The 16,079-nt window shown below is 39.3% G+C and overlaps 1 protein-coding gene across 1 annotated transcript in view; it reads left to right on the top strand.

Annotated features, from left to right (window-relative positions):
• PAICS (phosphoribosylaminoimidazole carboxylase and phosphoribosylaminoimidazolesuccinocarboxamide synthase) overlaps positions 1-16,079 on the top strand; it is a 321,486-nt gene that overhangs the window by 88,836 nt on the left and 216,571 nt on the right. Inside the window, exons 2-3 of the mRNA XM_078678871.1 lie at positions 4,648-4,737; positions 14,868-15,296. Coding sequence (XP_078534997.1) covers positions 4,648-4,737; positions 14,868-15,296 — 519 coding nt within the window. The remainder of the gene's footprint in view (positions 1-4,647; positions 4,738-14,867; positions 15,297-16,079) is intronic.

Below are 16,079 nucleotides of genomic sequence, written 5' to 3'. Positions count from 1 at the left end.
ATATAAAGATTGAGTATGCAAATATTGTGTAGATAAAGCATAATAATAGTAAACAGTATTATTATAACAATAAATATGAATCTGTAGGTGACCAGAAGGAATGATAAGAAAGCAAATTCATATATAATATCTGTCACAGGTAACATATCAGACGTACAAAGAATATTTAAAGGGAAAAATTCCGTTTTACTAACATTAAGTTTATAACCCGAGACTACAGAATAGTTGGTAATGATGTCTAATAAAAACGGGACAGAGGAAATGGGATTACTAATAAACAATACCACATTGTCTGCATAGGCTAAGGTTTTTATAGTAACAGTTTTAATTGTAACACCTTGAATATCTGTACAACGACGTATATAATTAAGGAAAGGTTCAATCCCCAACAAAAATAAAAGTGGAGAAAGGGGACAACCCTGTCGAGTTCCTCTAAAAAGGGAACATTTTGTAGAGATTTGGCCATTGATAAATAAGCGAGCAGTGGGAGCAAAATATAAGGCAGATATCATACGAATAAAAGAGGGACCAAAATTAAATGATAGTAAAGTTTTAAATAAAAATTGCCAGTGGATTTTGTCAAAGGCTTTTTCAGCATCTAAAGCCATTACCCCTGCAGGATCAGAAAGGGTTGGACTCTGTTCAATAACATGGAGTAGCGTTCTTGTGTTATTAGTGGAGTATCTATATTTCATGAATCCTGATTGATCGGGGTGAATAATAGAATGAAGAATAGGAGCTAATCTAGAGGCAAGGATTTTGGCATATAATTTACAGTCTTGATTTATTAAGGATATAGGACGATAGTTAGAAACCAGGGTAGGGTCTTTATCAGGCTTGGGGAGAACAATCATTAAAGCATCAGCAAAAGAACCTGAAATCGTTCCAGAAGAGCCAAAAAATGAAAAAAGTTGAAATAAATAGGGCAAAAGATGAGTTTGGAATTCTTTATAAAATTCAGCAGGGATACCATCAGGGCCTGGAGATATATTTTTCTGAAGTGATTTAATGGCGTTCAAAATTTCTTCAATGTTGATGGGCGATTCTAAGCCAAGTCTATCTGAAAGAGAAAGTTGGGGTAAATCACAAGTGTTTAAAAAGGTATCAATTAAAGAATCATCACAAGTTTCTGGTTTGTTGTATAAATTTGAATAAAAGTCTAGGAATTCTTTAACATATCATTGTGGGACAACGCAATCTTGCCTTGAGGGCTACGAATAGAAGTAATCTGTGTTTTATCTCTTTTAATGCGTAAATAATTAGCAAGAAGTTTCCCAAACCTATTAGAATTAAAACGGAATCTACCATTTGATTTCGCAAGTTGGACTCCAGCTCTTTTACTGAGTATAGAATTAAATTCATATCGAAGTTGTTGTAATTTAATTTTATATTGGGGATTATTGGATGTAATAAATAATCGCTCATACTCTGCTATTTGTTTCTCAAGGTTTTTAATATTGGTGTTAAACATTTTATTCTCATGAGCCATAATAGAGATTGTGGTACCCCTAATATAAGCTTTAAATGCATCCCATCTTTTAACTATAGTAGTAGAATTTTCTGGATTGAACAAAAAATAGTCCTGAATAGCGTGTAATAATTTAGGCTTATTATGATCATTGAGAGCAATACCAGAATTCATGCGCCATCTGGTTTGTTTAGTAAAAGTGGATGAGATATTCAGAATAAAGGAAATTAAAGCGTGATTGGAGATATCTATATAACCAATGACTGGAGTAGTTGCAGCTTGAATAAGAGATGGGGAGATTAAAAAATAATCAATTCTGGAATGGGAATTATGGGGGTTAGAGAAAAAGGTATAACATTTTTCAGTAGGGTAATGTAGGCACCAAATATCCGCTAATTTGGTATTTTGAATAAAAGATTTAAAGGCTTGAAACACCTTATGAGGTCGAAATCTAGTTGCAGATATTCTATCCAACAGGGGATCCGCAATAACATTAAAATCACCTCCAACAATCAGTGGAACTTTACCCAGTTTTAAAACTTCGGTAGTGATATTAGACCAAAAAGCGGGATCATTTGCCGTGGGGCCATAAACATTAAGCAAAAATAACGTAGAGTCATGAATTTTAATTTTAGCTATTATATACCTGCCCTCAGAATCTGAAATTTTATTTAAAACTTGACAATGTAATTTTTTTGCAAAGAAAATGGCAACCCCATTTTTCTTTCCAATCGCAGGAGAAGAAATAATGGTGTCAACCCACTTTTTATTCATATAATGTAATATTTTATTATCAATATGAGTCTCTTGAACAAAACAGATATCAGCTTTACAACTACCTAAGTAATCCAACATTTTTGTATGTTTGAATGGGTGACGCAAACCTTTAACATTAAGAGAAACAACTTTAATATTGTGAACATTAGCCATTTTGAGGAGGAAAAGAAAGAAAAACGGTACTGACATAAGAAGAGATGAAGAGAAGCATAATTGAAATATAGATGAAAATAGTAACTCTATAGAAAAGAATAGAACAGGAGGAAAAGAAAATAGGGAGGAAGGAACAAACAAGATACATAAATAGAAACATAGAAACGCACACACGTACTACAAGCATGGCCCGAACCGTTGAAGCCCACAAATAAAGGATTAGTCAAATATGTGTAATTTAATTTCTGAATAGAAGGAGTCAAGTGTTAGGGTCATGAGTATCCATTGATGGTGGAATTTGCTGATCAAGAAATTGCCTCAATTCTTCAGGACGTTGAAAGGATTTGGAGAAGTTGTCTTTCCAAATGCGCATCGTAGAAGGATCAAATAGTCCATATTTGAAACCGAGGCTTCTGAGTTGTGGACGACAAGCAGAGAACTCTTTACGTAAAGCAACCATTTCTTTAGCAAAGTCTTGGTGAATAAAAATGGTGTTACCGTTCACCATTAGTGAGGGGATTTCTCTAGCAGCTTTCCTTATTAGGACAAGATGGTGATGACGCAGAAGATCATTTGCCTAGGTTTAGAATGCCGAGGATTACGAGAAGGGATTCTGTGAGCTTTATCCACTTCAAATTTTTCTGGAAACTTGATATTCAAAAGACCAGGAATCAGAGATTCCAGATATAAGCGACAATTAGAACACTCCACTCCTTCAGGCAAATTAAAAATGCTAAGGTTGTACTGCCTATTTCTATTTTCCATATCCAAAAGGTGAGTATGCATAGTAAGTATTTTATCCACTAAAGGAGTAAAAGCGTCCACTTTACTTTTATTATCTTGAATTTTGATGGAGTTATCAGAAATTTTCATTGATAAGGATGCCATATCTTTGCGCACACTTTTAACTTCTGAAGCAATAGTGTCAGTACTAAGACGTAATGCCTGAATTTCTTCTAAAATTAAGGAGAGAGAAGGTTCGGATGACTCCACCGCCTTGGACTTGACTGGAGGAGGAGAGACTTGCTGTCTTCTCTTATTGTTAACTGGAGTTTTAGTCTCCATTTTGAGGTGAAAAATACACAATTGGCTGTAAATAAAACCACAAATGTGGAATATAACACTCCAACGTAATAAAAATGAAGTGAAAAGCGAAAAGAGCAGTGAAAAACTCTATACAACTACTGGTGCAGCAGCTATGTTGGACTGTGGGCGTGGCTAGGCCCAAGCCAGGCCCTTTCCTAAGGACACACTCCGCCCCATGAGCACTCAGAGCAGTCAATACCTTTGGGAGAGACTGGAAGCAGGAACCAGGAGGCAAGAAAGTATGCTTCCGCTGAACAAAACTGCACCAAAATCGCCACAGAGAAGAAAAATCACTTGAGGAGGTAAGCGCTGCCAATTGCGCCGACTTACTGACACAACATTCGTTGTTATATGTAAAAACGGGCCCGTAAATTCACGGAGCTCCGACTATGGCGGCCATCTTGTTTTGACGCGCTCGCGCGTCTCCGCTTTAAGCATAGTTTCAATTGGGCTGGTGACCAAGATTTTAACATATCCAAAGTAACAGTTGATAATTTGAAAGCTGTGCATAAGTTATTGAAAAATACATTCTTCGGAGAGTCTGGCTCAAGTGTTTCGATTTTTAGCAGATCTCTTAAAGTTCCTTGATCAGCGTGGACAGGTTATATGCCCATCTAATTATATTTGTGATCCCTCTGGCGAAAGAGCTGACTATCGATAATTCTGGCCGAAGAGCTTGAACCAGCACAGCTTGCGGCATCCTGGTTAGTTTCCGGAGGATTTTCCCTTCTTTGATATCAATTTGTTTCCATTCTTTGATTGGAATATGTTCTATCGCATATGATAAAACAGCAGGAATTTTAGAGCTATACACCTGTAACAGAGAAGAGAAGTGTCTTTGCCCAGTGGAGACATACAATCTTTGGAGGGCCCCTAGGTGGACGTCTGCTTGAAAGGTAATACGTATCCTGGTGAGCATTGGCCTGGATGTGTTACTTGTGGTATACATTGAGTGGTCATCGTTTAAAAATAGACACAGAGTAATGATTTGTGACTTGATTTATTTAATACGAGAAGTATGAATTCATATTTTCTTTTATAAATTTACCTAAAACTGTTTAGAATTTTACCTGACCGGCTACATTATGGAAAAGATGGAGTACATTTTGTATTAGAAGTTGGGTTTCAGCAATCTAAAATATTTTCCCTCTTCTTTTCATCAGGTGAAATATCAGTTGCAACAGAAGAAGATGATGATGATATTCTGGAGGATCCACTGATTTTAGCTTCACATGCCGAATCAACTGAGCTAGGTACAGATACTGTTAAAGAGGATCAGTGAATTGACAGAGAAGGGATTTGTGCATTTAGTCTTGTAAGACTAGCCATTGCTGTGCGTTGATAAGTAGCTTAACAGGACAAGTCTTACTAAGATGCAGTCATGTTGCCTGGAGCCATCTATAATCAGTAGTTGAATGTTAAAGTTACTGTACACAACACAGCACATTTGTAGGAGTTTATCTGTTTGTGTATAGACAAACAGATACATGATCCCACTGAAGTCCACTGTACGTATTTACAGAATAACCCTAAAATCTCCCAGGTTGAGGTAGATATCTTTCTTTCCCTTATTAAAGGGTTGTAGACTTATGTCACAATACCAATGTTAGCTTCCAAAGTTGTAAAGTAAGTCATAATATAGTGCTTTTGTCCAGCTATTTACTTAGGAAAATTTGTGAATCACTGATTGACTTAGTCTCTGAAACCAGTAATCAGATGGAAGCCATGTATGTGGAATGGCAAGTTTCAAAATGTGTTCTATTGTACAAATAATAGGTAACATGGATCAAATTTAAGGGTATTACTTTCAATTCAAAACCAAATGACATGCATATTCAGGACATGTGTCACATAGCAAAGCTTTTATGTGCTTGTAGTTCAAGTAAGGTGCATTTGAAGAACTCCCATTATTTCCCATGTAAGGACCTAGATGCCGCAAACTTTATTCATAGAATGGCAATCATAGACGTTTTAAGGCATGGGCAAAGGTGGCTGTGGCCCAAGCCCCCTCACTTAAGCCTTTTTTAAACAGCGCAAGCTGTCTGGCCAGCTCGCTCCTGCCTGAGGGATAGGGTAGGTTAAAGAAAAATACCTGCTTGATCGGGTTAGATTCAGCAAGCGCTCTAGCCTTCTATTGTGCACAGACCCACCCCCAACTGCACAGGCCTTTGCCTTTATTCAGCATGTTAAGTAAATATATATAATGTACCCTCTTTGTGACTGCATCGTCCTTGCAGAGCTGCGGTAAGCAGTTGCAATCACAGCCTGCTGCCTTCTGAGTCTGAATAACTGTGACACGCAGCACTGGCAATGCAGTAAATGAAAGCACCCATCAGCACCGTAAGCCCAAATGGTGTTGACCGACTAGTTATGACACATGTGGGTACAAGATTTAATCAGACCACAAGTCTTTCTTCTTTTCTTGCGGGTAGGACACTTGCCAATGTGCAGTGAAGAGCGGCATTATTTGCTCCCAGCATGACTGCACTGTCCATGTGAAGCGGCTCTTGGACTAGTGTGATCACAGACTAGTGCCACCTAACTCGAAGTCCCTGTTCCTCACGGGTTAGGGACTGAAGTGCAGTAAACAAAAAAAGCAACCTCCATATGCACAGTTCCAAATGGTAAAAGACCAATCCTTTGCACCACACACCACTTGCAGCGGCGGGCTTGTTCAGGTCACTAGTTGTTCTGTTTCTCTGGTGCTGAGAGACACTATTTGCTCTAAGGTTGGGCCATGGTCTAGGCTGAACAAGGAAGAGGGTTGTAAAATGGATAATAAACTCAGAGTTGCTCTGAGGATAAGGCCAAAAATTATGTTTGGCCTAGGTCTCCCCAAATCCCTAAAATAACCCTGCTGGAAATAGCTTAAAATGGCGTATTTCTCATCACCCTCAATTTGGCCGACCTCACAAACACATTTGAACATCTACATTCATGAATTTACACTTACATTTCGGTGTATATTTTCGAATTTCTGCATTTCTAAAGCATTGCCCAGAGTACTTCAGGGAATCTCTAACAGACTCAGGTTCCCATGAGTACTCTTAGAAAAAACGTTGGAAAATATGCTAATGAAAAGGCATTTCTGCATCCATACTTCTAATTAATGTGTAATTACACTCTGAAAATGTCACGCATTAGTGTAATTGAACTTTTTAAGTTTAACTTATTTTCTGCACAGTGAAAATATTATTCTTTGTGGGAAAACACCTCCCCATATATCCCATGAATCAGGAGCGTGTTTTCCTCCAATTTCCACGCTGGAAACAGATTCATTCCTGCCCTTGACATGAGTGAGCCTTTGACCCTTTCCTGGGTGAGAATACGCTCTGAAATACATTGTGGGTGTTCACAGTATTTCCGGAGCATCCCAGCCCTGGAAGACCCTCTCATCTCCCATAGAAACGGATTTACTCACTAAATAACACCCGTACAGACTAATAAGTACATGTTGTCAACTAGATTTGCAAGCGAGATCCCCATTCTGTAAATGCAAAAAATGAATTTGCACTTGCTCGTGACCTCACCTTTGATGTGACACACTTGCAATTACAAATGACATAAACATAATGACAGGCGCAAGATTACCTATCGCATTAATATTAATGTGGCAACTATGAAAGTATTATATTTCAGTAGTTTGGGTGTGTTTTAATTAATGATGTATTGCTTTAGGTGTTGTTATTATTTATTACATTTTTTGAGAGCATAAGCGTTGCATTTGATGTGTCAATTATGTTTTGCATTGGAAGCTAGTACTGATATGGCACTGAATAGAACTAATGGCCGCATAATGCTTAGATTCATCCCTGTTTTGGTATTATGCATTAATATGAAAAGTGAAAATTCGGAAGTGTATCTTTATGATTCTGTGATTTGGTGCTACAGTTCGGTTAAGCGATCCTTTTGCAAAGGTCGTGTATTTTTATTTTGCCACCTTTCTATGGTGATTTAACAATAGGTCTTCATGAGCACAGTTCAGTGAATAAAAATGGCCATCATCCCCTCATATGAATTGTTTTTAAAGTGCTTAGCACGTAAACACAATAACACTGCCTTGAAAGCTTCCAGAGAGTGCAAAACGTTGTGGCTGTGGAATTTGCACTCCCATTGGACTGAGTATGATGGCTAAATAAGAAAGAAGAAACTCTGAACACTGTATTCCTTGTACATATAGCAATCAACACATTTTGGCTCAGCAATGGCCTTTAAATATTGTGTATTTTTGTGTAATTCTTACACTTTTTGTGTAATTCTTACACAAAAAGTAAGAATTAGGGTGGGCGAAGAATTACACTCTGTCGGAGGCCTTCGTGGAGTTTTGGCCTCTCTTCGCGGAGTGTGGAGTTCCGAAAAGAGTTTTTTTCCCTTGAGCGGCTCACCAACGGTAAGTTGTTGAGCACCCGCGGGAACAAATCTTGTGCTGGCCTCCTGCAGGTGAGATTTCTCATCTCGGGCGGATGCAGCAGGTCGCAACCACTCACATTGAAAAATCTGCTATAACGCTGAAGAAGCAGCTGCTCGAGTCAAATGTATGCGCGAACGGTAAAGCAGCTCCACCCTCTGGCGCTATGCATACTGCCGTTTGCACCTGATTTAACAGTGCAGGGCAAACTCACGGTGCTAAAAATCAGTGCGCACAGCGCGACTTAACAGACTCCACCACTGGCGGAACTCCGCAGAGCGTGGCAGAGTTTTTCTGGCACTTCGCAGAGTTCCGCAGTGTAAAACTCCGCCCAGAATTAGTACGAATATAGCCAACACTTCTTAGCCACTAAGTAGCATTCAGTTTCATACTTGAGGTTTTTGCAACAATATAAGGCGACAAACAATATGTTTGACTGGACTCTGACCCAACTCAGCTAAGCCTCTGGAATACAAACAGTCCCAGTCTTGTTAAGGCCTCTTCCATGAGTTTCCGCATAATTCTCTAGGCAGAGTGAGTGCAGGACCCACTTCAATCTTTATCTCTTTTGAGTTCTTGACACTCTTTTGTTTAGTGGTCTTAATTCCTTGGTCCCAGGAACAATATGTGGTTCTGATGATGTATTAAGTATTTTATTTGTGGTTGATTAGCGAAGCTGCTTGCCTCTTGTTATCCAGGTGTATGTGTTCCCTCCAGACAGATAACCGTTGGTTGAGGTATATGACCTGAGTTTGTCTCCTAGACAAAACATTACTTTTTTACTTTGAGTTCTAAATACTTCAGATCTCTGATCTCATCACAGACAATAAAGGATGATGTATTGGATAAGCTCTCTCTTTGTTAAAGCATAGTCATACTCCACCTGAATCTTTTTGCGAGCACCGTCACTATCAAGTGTGGTGACAACTTCCTGTACTTCTGGGGGGGACACTGTGAAAGTTGTTGTTTACACTGGCAAGTGCTCATTCTGCCGGCTTGGTATTCCATACATGCTCCACACTGGGTAGTGCATATCTCAGATCAAATGTAGTGTTAGCATGGATTCTCCAGAATGTATATTTATTCAAAGGTGTACATCTGCAGCAAGCCTTAAATTCAAATGCCCTCTTTATATTTAATATGAGGGCTGAAAAACAATCCCTCTTTCGGATGGAGACTTTGTTCACTTCGACTGGCAGCAGAAATGTTGTATCCACCTTGGGGGATACTGCTTTAGTATCTATTCTATAGGTGAGGAATCTTCAGGTAGAAATGGTATCCAGCAGAAAGAGTATTACCGGAGGTAAGTAACTTGTCCGTTTAACACCTTTTGAGGAGCTGGTTCTGGTTTTTGGTTAGTATTATTCTAGAGATAGCTATTTATGACATTACCAATGAACAAAGGTGGAGCTAGAAGAATTAAAGTGGGTTCACTCTACTTCCAACTTTATATACTAGATCAAAAAGAGGTAACACACATACTAAAGTTAGGTGTTTTTTTAAAAGGATTCTCACCCACTAGGGTTCCTAATGGCATGCATCGTCATCAAATTCCTCCTTTATAATCAAGGAAGCATTTCTTATCTAAGGAGGCATCTATGCATAAAATTGCCTAAAGGTACCCTATTCCTTATCTACATGTTTATTTCAGGATCCCAGTTTGACAGCCACACCTGTGGTGTGGTCATTAGTGATAGATTAACCCATTAGGATCCATGTAGGGATCTGCATTTGGTCCTGACGAAAGACAACTGACCTATTCAGGTACATTTTCTTAGCTGAAACATGTAGACACAATGATGCTGGAGCTAATGAAATTCTCCTTAAGCATTACCACTTGCTTTTAAACTTGCCAGAGAACCCTGGAATAAATGGGTTGAGAGACACCTAACATTAGTCTAAGTGTGTTTCTCTTTTTCATTGATTATTTATGGCATTAGACATTTATAGTTATCCCCTTGTCATCCTTCTGCTTGTGTGCGTCTTGGCAGGAAGGTCCCGATATGTCACGACACTAGTTAAAACTACTGGTTGATTAAGTCTTAAATAGGACCCTGATGGGATCCTATGCATTAATATTAAAAGTGAATGTTAGTGGGTTGCCTTTACTCGGCGTCTCTCCTAAAGAGTTTATATGTTATGAACCGATTTGTCTAATGGCAATCTCTTTTTGGATTTTATGAAACAACATTCTTATCTTTCTTTCTCACCTAGCACCAAAATGGGAGACATGAACACAGAATGCATAAGACTTTGCAGGAAAAGCCACTCATAAAGTTTATGGTACCGGTTTCACCACCTAGTTCAAACCTCCCATAAACCCCACCCCACAGTCATTGTGTTCACATTAATCTTTGATAGATATTGTGATTAATTAGGATGCCCTGGTCACTGTTCTCTAATGTGAGGAGAGCTTTCAACCATCAGCCATGAATTCAAAAATGTGTATGCTTATCTGGGGTGGAGCTGTATATAAATATAATTGTGGCTGACCAATGTGCAACAACTCCTACATGTATCCATCTAAAGATTGTGTTGTCCTATAGCAGTGTATAACAATGGCTGCCTATCCTTCTGCTACAATCAGTAATCCATACTATTGGTGTATCATGTAAAGTCTGTGCAGGCTAACTTCCAAGGAAACCCAAGTGGACAAACTGACTATGTAAATCATTCTCTCTCATTCAAATAGAGATATATGTGTATATATAGAGATATAATATATGGGATTCTGCAATCTCTGTACAAAGGCACATCTCTAAAGTATTTATAATTGACGACCAGTGACGCACTCAGTCACCTATTATAAAGAAAAGATGTCAGAACTCGACAGAACTACGTTATTGCAGTTGAATTCTGACATCACCGTGCCTGCTGCCAGAGTCAGCAGGTGAGTTGAAAGGCAGGTCAGATCACAGAGCAGCTGTTTAAAGCAACAAAAATAAAACGTTGCTTTTCTTTATTTTGTTCTATATTTCTGGCTTACAATGACGAGCAGAAGAACATGATTATTTTTTGCATTCCTTAAATAATTATAGAAAAGTTAGAATCTTTCTGCATGTTTCTACATATTCTGAATTACTGCAGCTTTTTTTCGAAACTAACTTGTATTGAAAAATTTATTATATCTTTTGCAACAAACATCTAACAGGTTTTTGATGTGTTTAGTTTTGCATTTGAGGTTCTATTGTTATTCTTCATGTTTGCAAACATGCTCTCTCGTTCTGAAAAAGCAATGCACCACGGATTTAAGTGGTTTCTGGGAAATTATGATGGTGTGACCATGTATAATATGGGAGAAAGTACCCCCTGCCATACATGATAAGGATATTGCAAGTCACCTCAATGTTCCATAACCTTATAAAGGAACTTGGTCTTCGGCCTCGTTCATCTATATGGTTATGGAACACCTCAGTGACTTGCAATATCCTTATAATGTATGGCAGGGGAACTTTATCTCTTATATAGTGTTGTTGCCTTGCCAAAAGCTATTGCAAGGCAGAAACTGCATGTGTGGTTGGAAAGGGGTGTGACAGAAGTGACCTATGCAGTAAGATGTGGGAGAAGTGTTTGAGGGCCATAAATGTGCTCTGGTCATGCCTCGTCAGTCACTGAGAGTAGGCGCGTCTGTGTCACAGACTTGCGAATTAGATTGTTAAAGATTGCACACATATCATAAAAGCCTGGTGTATCCCCCCCCAAGGTCACATTTGAGATAACAAGGCTCCACCCTGTGGGGAATTTAGTGTTGGGGGGTGAATGGCACAGGTGCTAGACAAGGTGAACAGTCAAAGTCTATAAAACATGCCCTGTATTTTTCTAATGTGACCTGGCTTCACGTCACCAAGTATGGTCCGTCTCCATCTAGTCCATTTAGATGCTTATTTTGAGGAGGCTTGAGAATTAGTCCGGTACAAAATAGCCTGTCATTCATTCGTAGGGGTAGCATAACATGTCCAAGTTCACCAGGGTGTATGAAGCAGAAGTGGCTGACAAACGCTCTGGCCGTAAATACCCCATTCCATTGAACCCTAATGTTAGTTGAAGAGGTGGCTTCAAAACACTATCATGTCCACCTAAACGTAAAGTATCCCAGTCAATGTACCTAGGGTGACAGCCAAGTCAATTGTCAATCAGAATTCTAATATACTTTTACGATGAACCTACATGTAAAAGCAGAGGCAGCTGAGAATTGTGCAGTCCTCAACAGTGTTTCAGTTGAAGCAACAACTTTCCCTTTTAGCTGTGGCAACTGATGGGGTCTAGTCAGCTGTGCTTCCCATGGATTTTGCTTTAACTTACACGTGTTAATTTGGGGCATCTTCAGAGTGTATATTTAAGTTTATTTGGTAGTGTCCATGGCATACCTATACTCACAGGGAACATCGTTTACAACGAAACTTTTACCACGCACCACCATTACAACGCAGGAATTACAACGAAAGTCGTTACAACGACTTTCGCTGGAGGGCGCTGTTGGATAGGGAATAGTTTAATTTTCTATCCAACACCTTCCCTACTATCCACGGGGACTGGAGTTGGAATAGAAAATTAAACTATTCCACTATCCAGCGCCACCCAACGCAAGTCGTTGTAACGACTTGCGTTGTAATACCTGCGTTGTAAACAGGGCCGGACTGGCTACCAGGCAGTTATGTGTGCTGCCGTGCGGGGGGCTAATTTCGTTGATGGGGACCTGCGTGTGCAAAACGAAATTCGTTTTGCTTTTTTAGGTTCCCATCAACGAAATAAGCCCCCACCACAGAGAAATTAGCCCCTAGCTCGGCAGCACACACAACTGCCCGGTAGCCAGTCCGGCCCTGGTTGTAAAGGCATGCGTGGTAAAAGCATGCGTTGAAACGACATACAACCATACTCACAGTACTTTTTCTGTGTCTGTTATTCTTAGTTATCACTCTCATCTGTAACAATTTAGAAGCATCTAATATTTGTTTTTAATTCCGGCTAGCTTGGTGGTAATAAAGCCGTTCTTCTGTAATTTAATGCCTTGAATTAATGAAAACTCGAGCTCTGGTTAACGTAGAGATGTTATGCCTCAGACTCCATCTTGTTTATGACGTTTCACTGCACCACATGGATAAACTCGTATTTTCATTTCTAAGCAGTATAAAGTTGACATGTGTTTCATGGATAGGGATCGCAAACCTCACAAGCTGTTCTGATTATAAATTGTATTATCTCAACGTTGCACCGAGAATTGCACATGATTTAACAATATTTGTTCAGGCATAGGTGGTGGTCGTGAGAAGCTCCGTGTTGTTGAATTATTAGAGATTTTTTAAATGTATTCATTCAAAACTGTTTAACTCTACTTATTCTAACTGATTTATTTTGTGAGAATCATCTACAACCGTAGTTAATGTATGAAATCGGTTTTCCAGAACCATATAAAAGTATGTTATTTTGCATGAGTAAAAAAGCCGTCTTAGTGAACCTTGGTGGTGAATCCATGCCGGATTTCTCTCCCATTTTAGACTTCGAGATTTGCTGACCTGAACTTTACTGAGTTCTTTGATTGACTTCTGTACTTTAACTGAGCTTGCACTCTAATTTATCGATAAATAGATCTTGACTATTCCAATTGATTTAAATTATGTAATTTTGTAGGGCCACATGGGTTCTACGTACGAAAGTGAAATTCTTCTTGCTGGTTCTAATTTGAGATGCAGGTTCAGTGGAGAGCACCAAAATCCGTAAAGGGAGTAACACCGTTCCCTGTCCATCAGCCTCACAAAGGATACGAGCTGTAATGCAAAGTCAGTGGCACTTTACCATCTCTATGGCACAATATTGCACTGGTATTGCCTCAATGATGTAAAACTACACAGTAGTTTATATATCTTCTCATCGCATTAAAAAATACATGTCTTCCACTTTTCTGTGATACACTGCGTGATCCACTGTTATGCAGACTTAGGTTTAAGGGCAGCTCGAGCACGCAGTAAGCATGAAAGAGGGGTTTACCAGCAAGCCTCAAATGCAGAGATAGTGGCAAATTCTCCAGCCACTTTTGATCCTCGCCATGTCAACTATGGAATGTCTACTGTCCCACTGCTTGCACAGGAGGAGAGGTTATGTTATGTTATGTTAGCGTCTATTTATAAAGCTTGCGGCTACTCCCTAGAGTGTCCCGGCGCTAAAACATCCGAATGTCACGTAACATAAAACACAACCAATCCACTGCTAAGACTCACAGATGAAAGAAACATGTCTTAAGACTTTTTCTAAAGGAAAAAAGATCTGGACTCTGTCTGATTGCAAGCGGAAAGCTGTTCCACAGCCGTGAGGCAGTTGCATGAAAAGATCTGCCCCCTATCCGGGCACGTAGCACTCTAGGAGTGATGATCTAAAGCTGGTATGAGGATCTCAGGGTGCGCTGAGGGAAATAAGGCTGAAATCTGTCTCGAAGATAAGGGGCTCCGATCTTATGGAAAGCCTTAAAAACCAGTACCAGGGCTGTAAACTGAATTCTTTTCCGTAAGCGGTCTTACTCTTTTACAGGAAGGCAGGAGAATCTGACAGCTTCCAGGTAGGCTTCCTTCTTTGAAAAGAGAATCGGAAATGTACTGTTAGTAGGAGATGATCGGAAATGGTTGAGGAGCAAAGGGTAAAATGTGCCTGCATACATAAAACGGTTTGAAGTATGTATGTTAAGAATCTTAATATTTGATTGTCTTGAATGTTGTTACCTTCCAGTAACCCCCTCTACACATTAAAGTAACAAGACGTAGAAAAAGGAAAAGAAAGGCATTAGAGAAGAATCAAGAGACAATTGTGATGCATTTGGTATTTCTTGTGTGTGTGAGAGAGAGAGAGAGTTGTACCTGTAGTGTGTGATAGGGTAGTTTGCATTGCCACTTTAATCCCTATGAAGTAAGAGCGTACATGATATACCCTGTTCATTCTGATGAAAGATGTGTATTTCTCTCCTTCACCCTCTTCTGTCCTATTTAGATAGCTCAAGGCCTTTGCATGAATCTCCAAACAACCTAGGACTTATTCCATTCATAGCAAGTGAAGGAGGAAAACACTGGACTGACGATGAAGTCAGAGCCTTGGTGCATGTATGGTCAGACAAAAATATCCAGAGACAGCTAGAAGGAACCGTGAGAAATAAGGGGATATTTGAACATATTGCTGCTTTACTTCAGGAAGTCGGAGTTGACAGAGACTGGAAACAGTGCAGAACAAAGTACAAAAATCTCAAACACGAATTCAAGATGGTAAAAAGGGCTCGGATTTCGGAAAGCGAAAGTAAAACCATGAAGTTTTTCAACGAGCTGGAAACCATCTTGGGACCAAAGATTTCAAGGCAGTCTGATACAGACGAAAGAGAAAACTCTGCATCCTGTAGAAACACAAGGCAACAGTCTGACTCTGGTGGTAAGAACTGATTTGGAATCAATATAACGTTGATGTTGAAGACATAGTAAGATAGCTAACATTTTAGGGAGTTGTATTATGTCAAGGTATGTAAATCTACTTTTTGATGCAAGTGTAATTTGTTGTTCAATGAAAACACCCGCAGTCATCCAAGGTACACACAGATTATGGGCTGTGAGAATAACACATTGATTACCTTGAGGATATGGCATCATATTTAAAGGATAATTGTTAGAGCCATTACTAGGGGGTGACACACCCGCTATACAAGTAGATACAGATGGCCACAGTTGCTCCACAGATCGCTTAACTGCAAAAAGGAATATTCACTCTTAATCTCCCTTCAAGGTGATCTTGATGATCTCAACTTTAGCCTTTGAATCAACACACCAATTGATGCATTTTTCTCTACCTAAACTACCCGACTCAATTGTAAGAAGAAAAAACACTTTTGGTTATAAAATATTAAGTTTTGATTTCATATATATGCTACCACATATCTTTCACCATGGAATTTCTTCAAATCAGAGCCCCAAGTAATTTGCGACCTGGGGTGGAAAAGTTTGCAGCCCAAAACCCCAAAATTTGCAGTATTTTTGCGATGCGCATTGTTAGACCTGCCATCATTTGGCATGTTTCCCCAGTCTTTTTGCTTATGACCTCCTGGTTTTTGTGGTACTCTTGATATGGTTTTTGCTGGTTTAGTGTTTCTGCGCACTTTAATACAGCTGATCAGTGCTAAAGTGCAAGTGCTCCAAGAGTACACTGTGTTGATGGATTGGT

This window comes from Lissotriton helveticus, chromosome 2_2, assembly GCF_964261635.1.
Source record: "Lissotriton helveticus chromosome 2_2, aLisHel1.1, whole genome shotgun sequence".
Classification (NCBI taxonomy): Eukaryota; Metazoa; Chordata; class Amphibia; order Caudata; family Salamandridae; genus Lissotriton; species Lissotriton helveticus.
The sequence above is the reverse complement of the archived record's forward strand: the minus strand, read 5'-3'. Positions and strand labels throughout refer to the sequence as shown.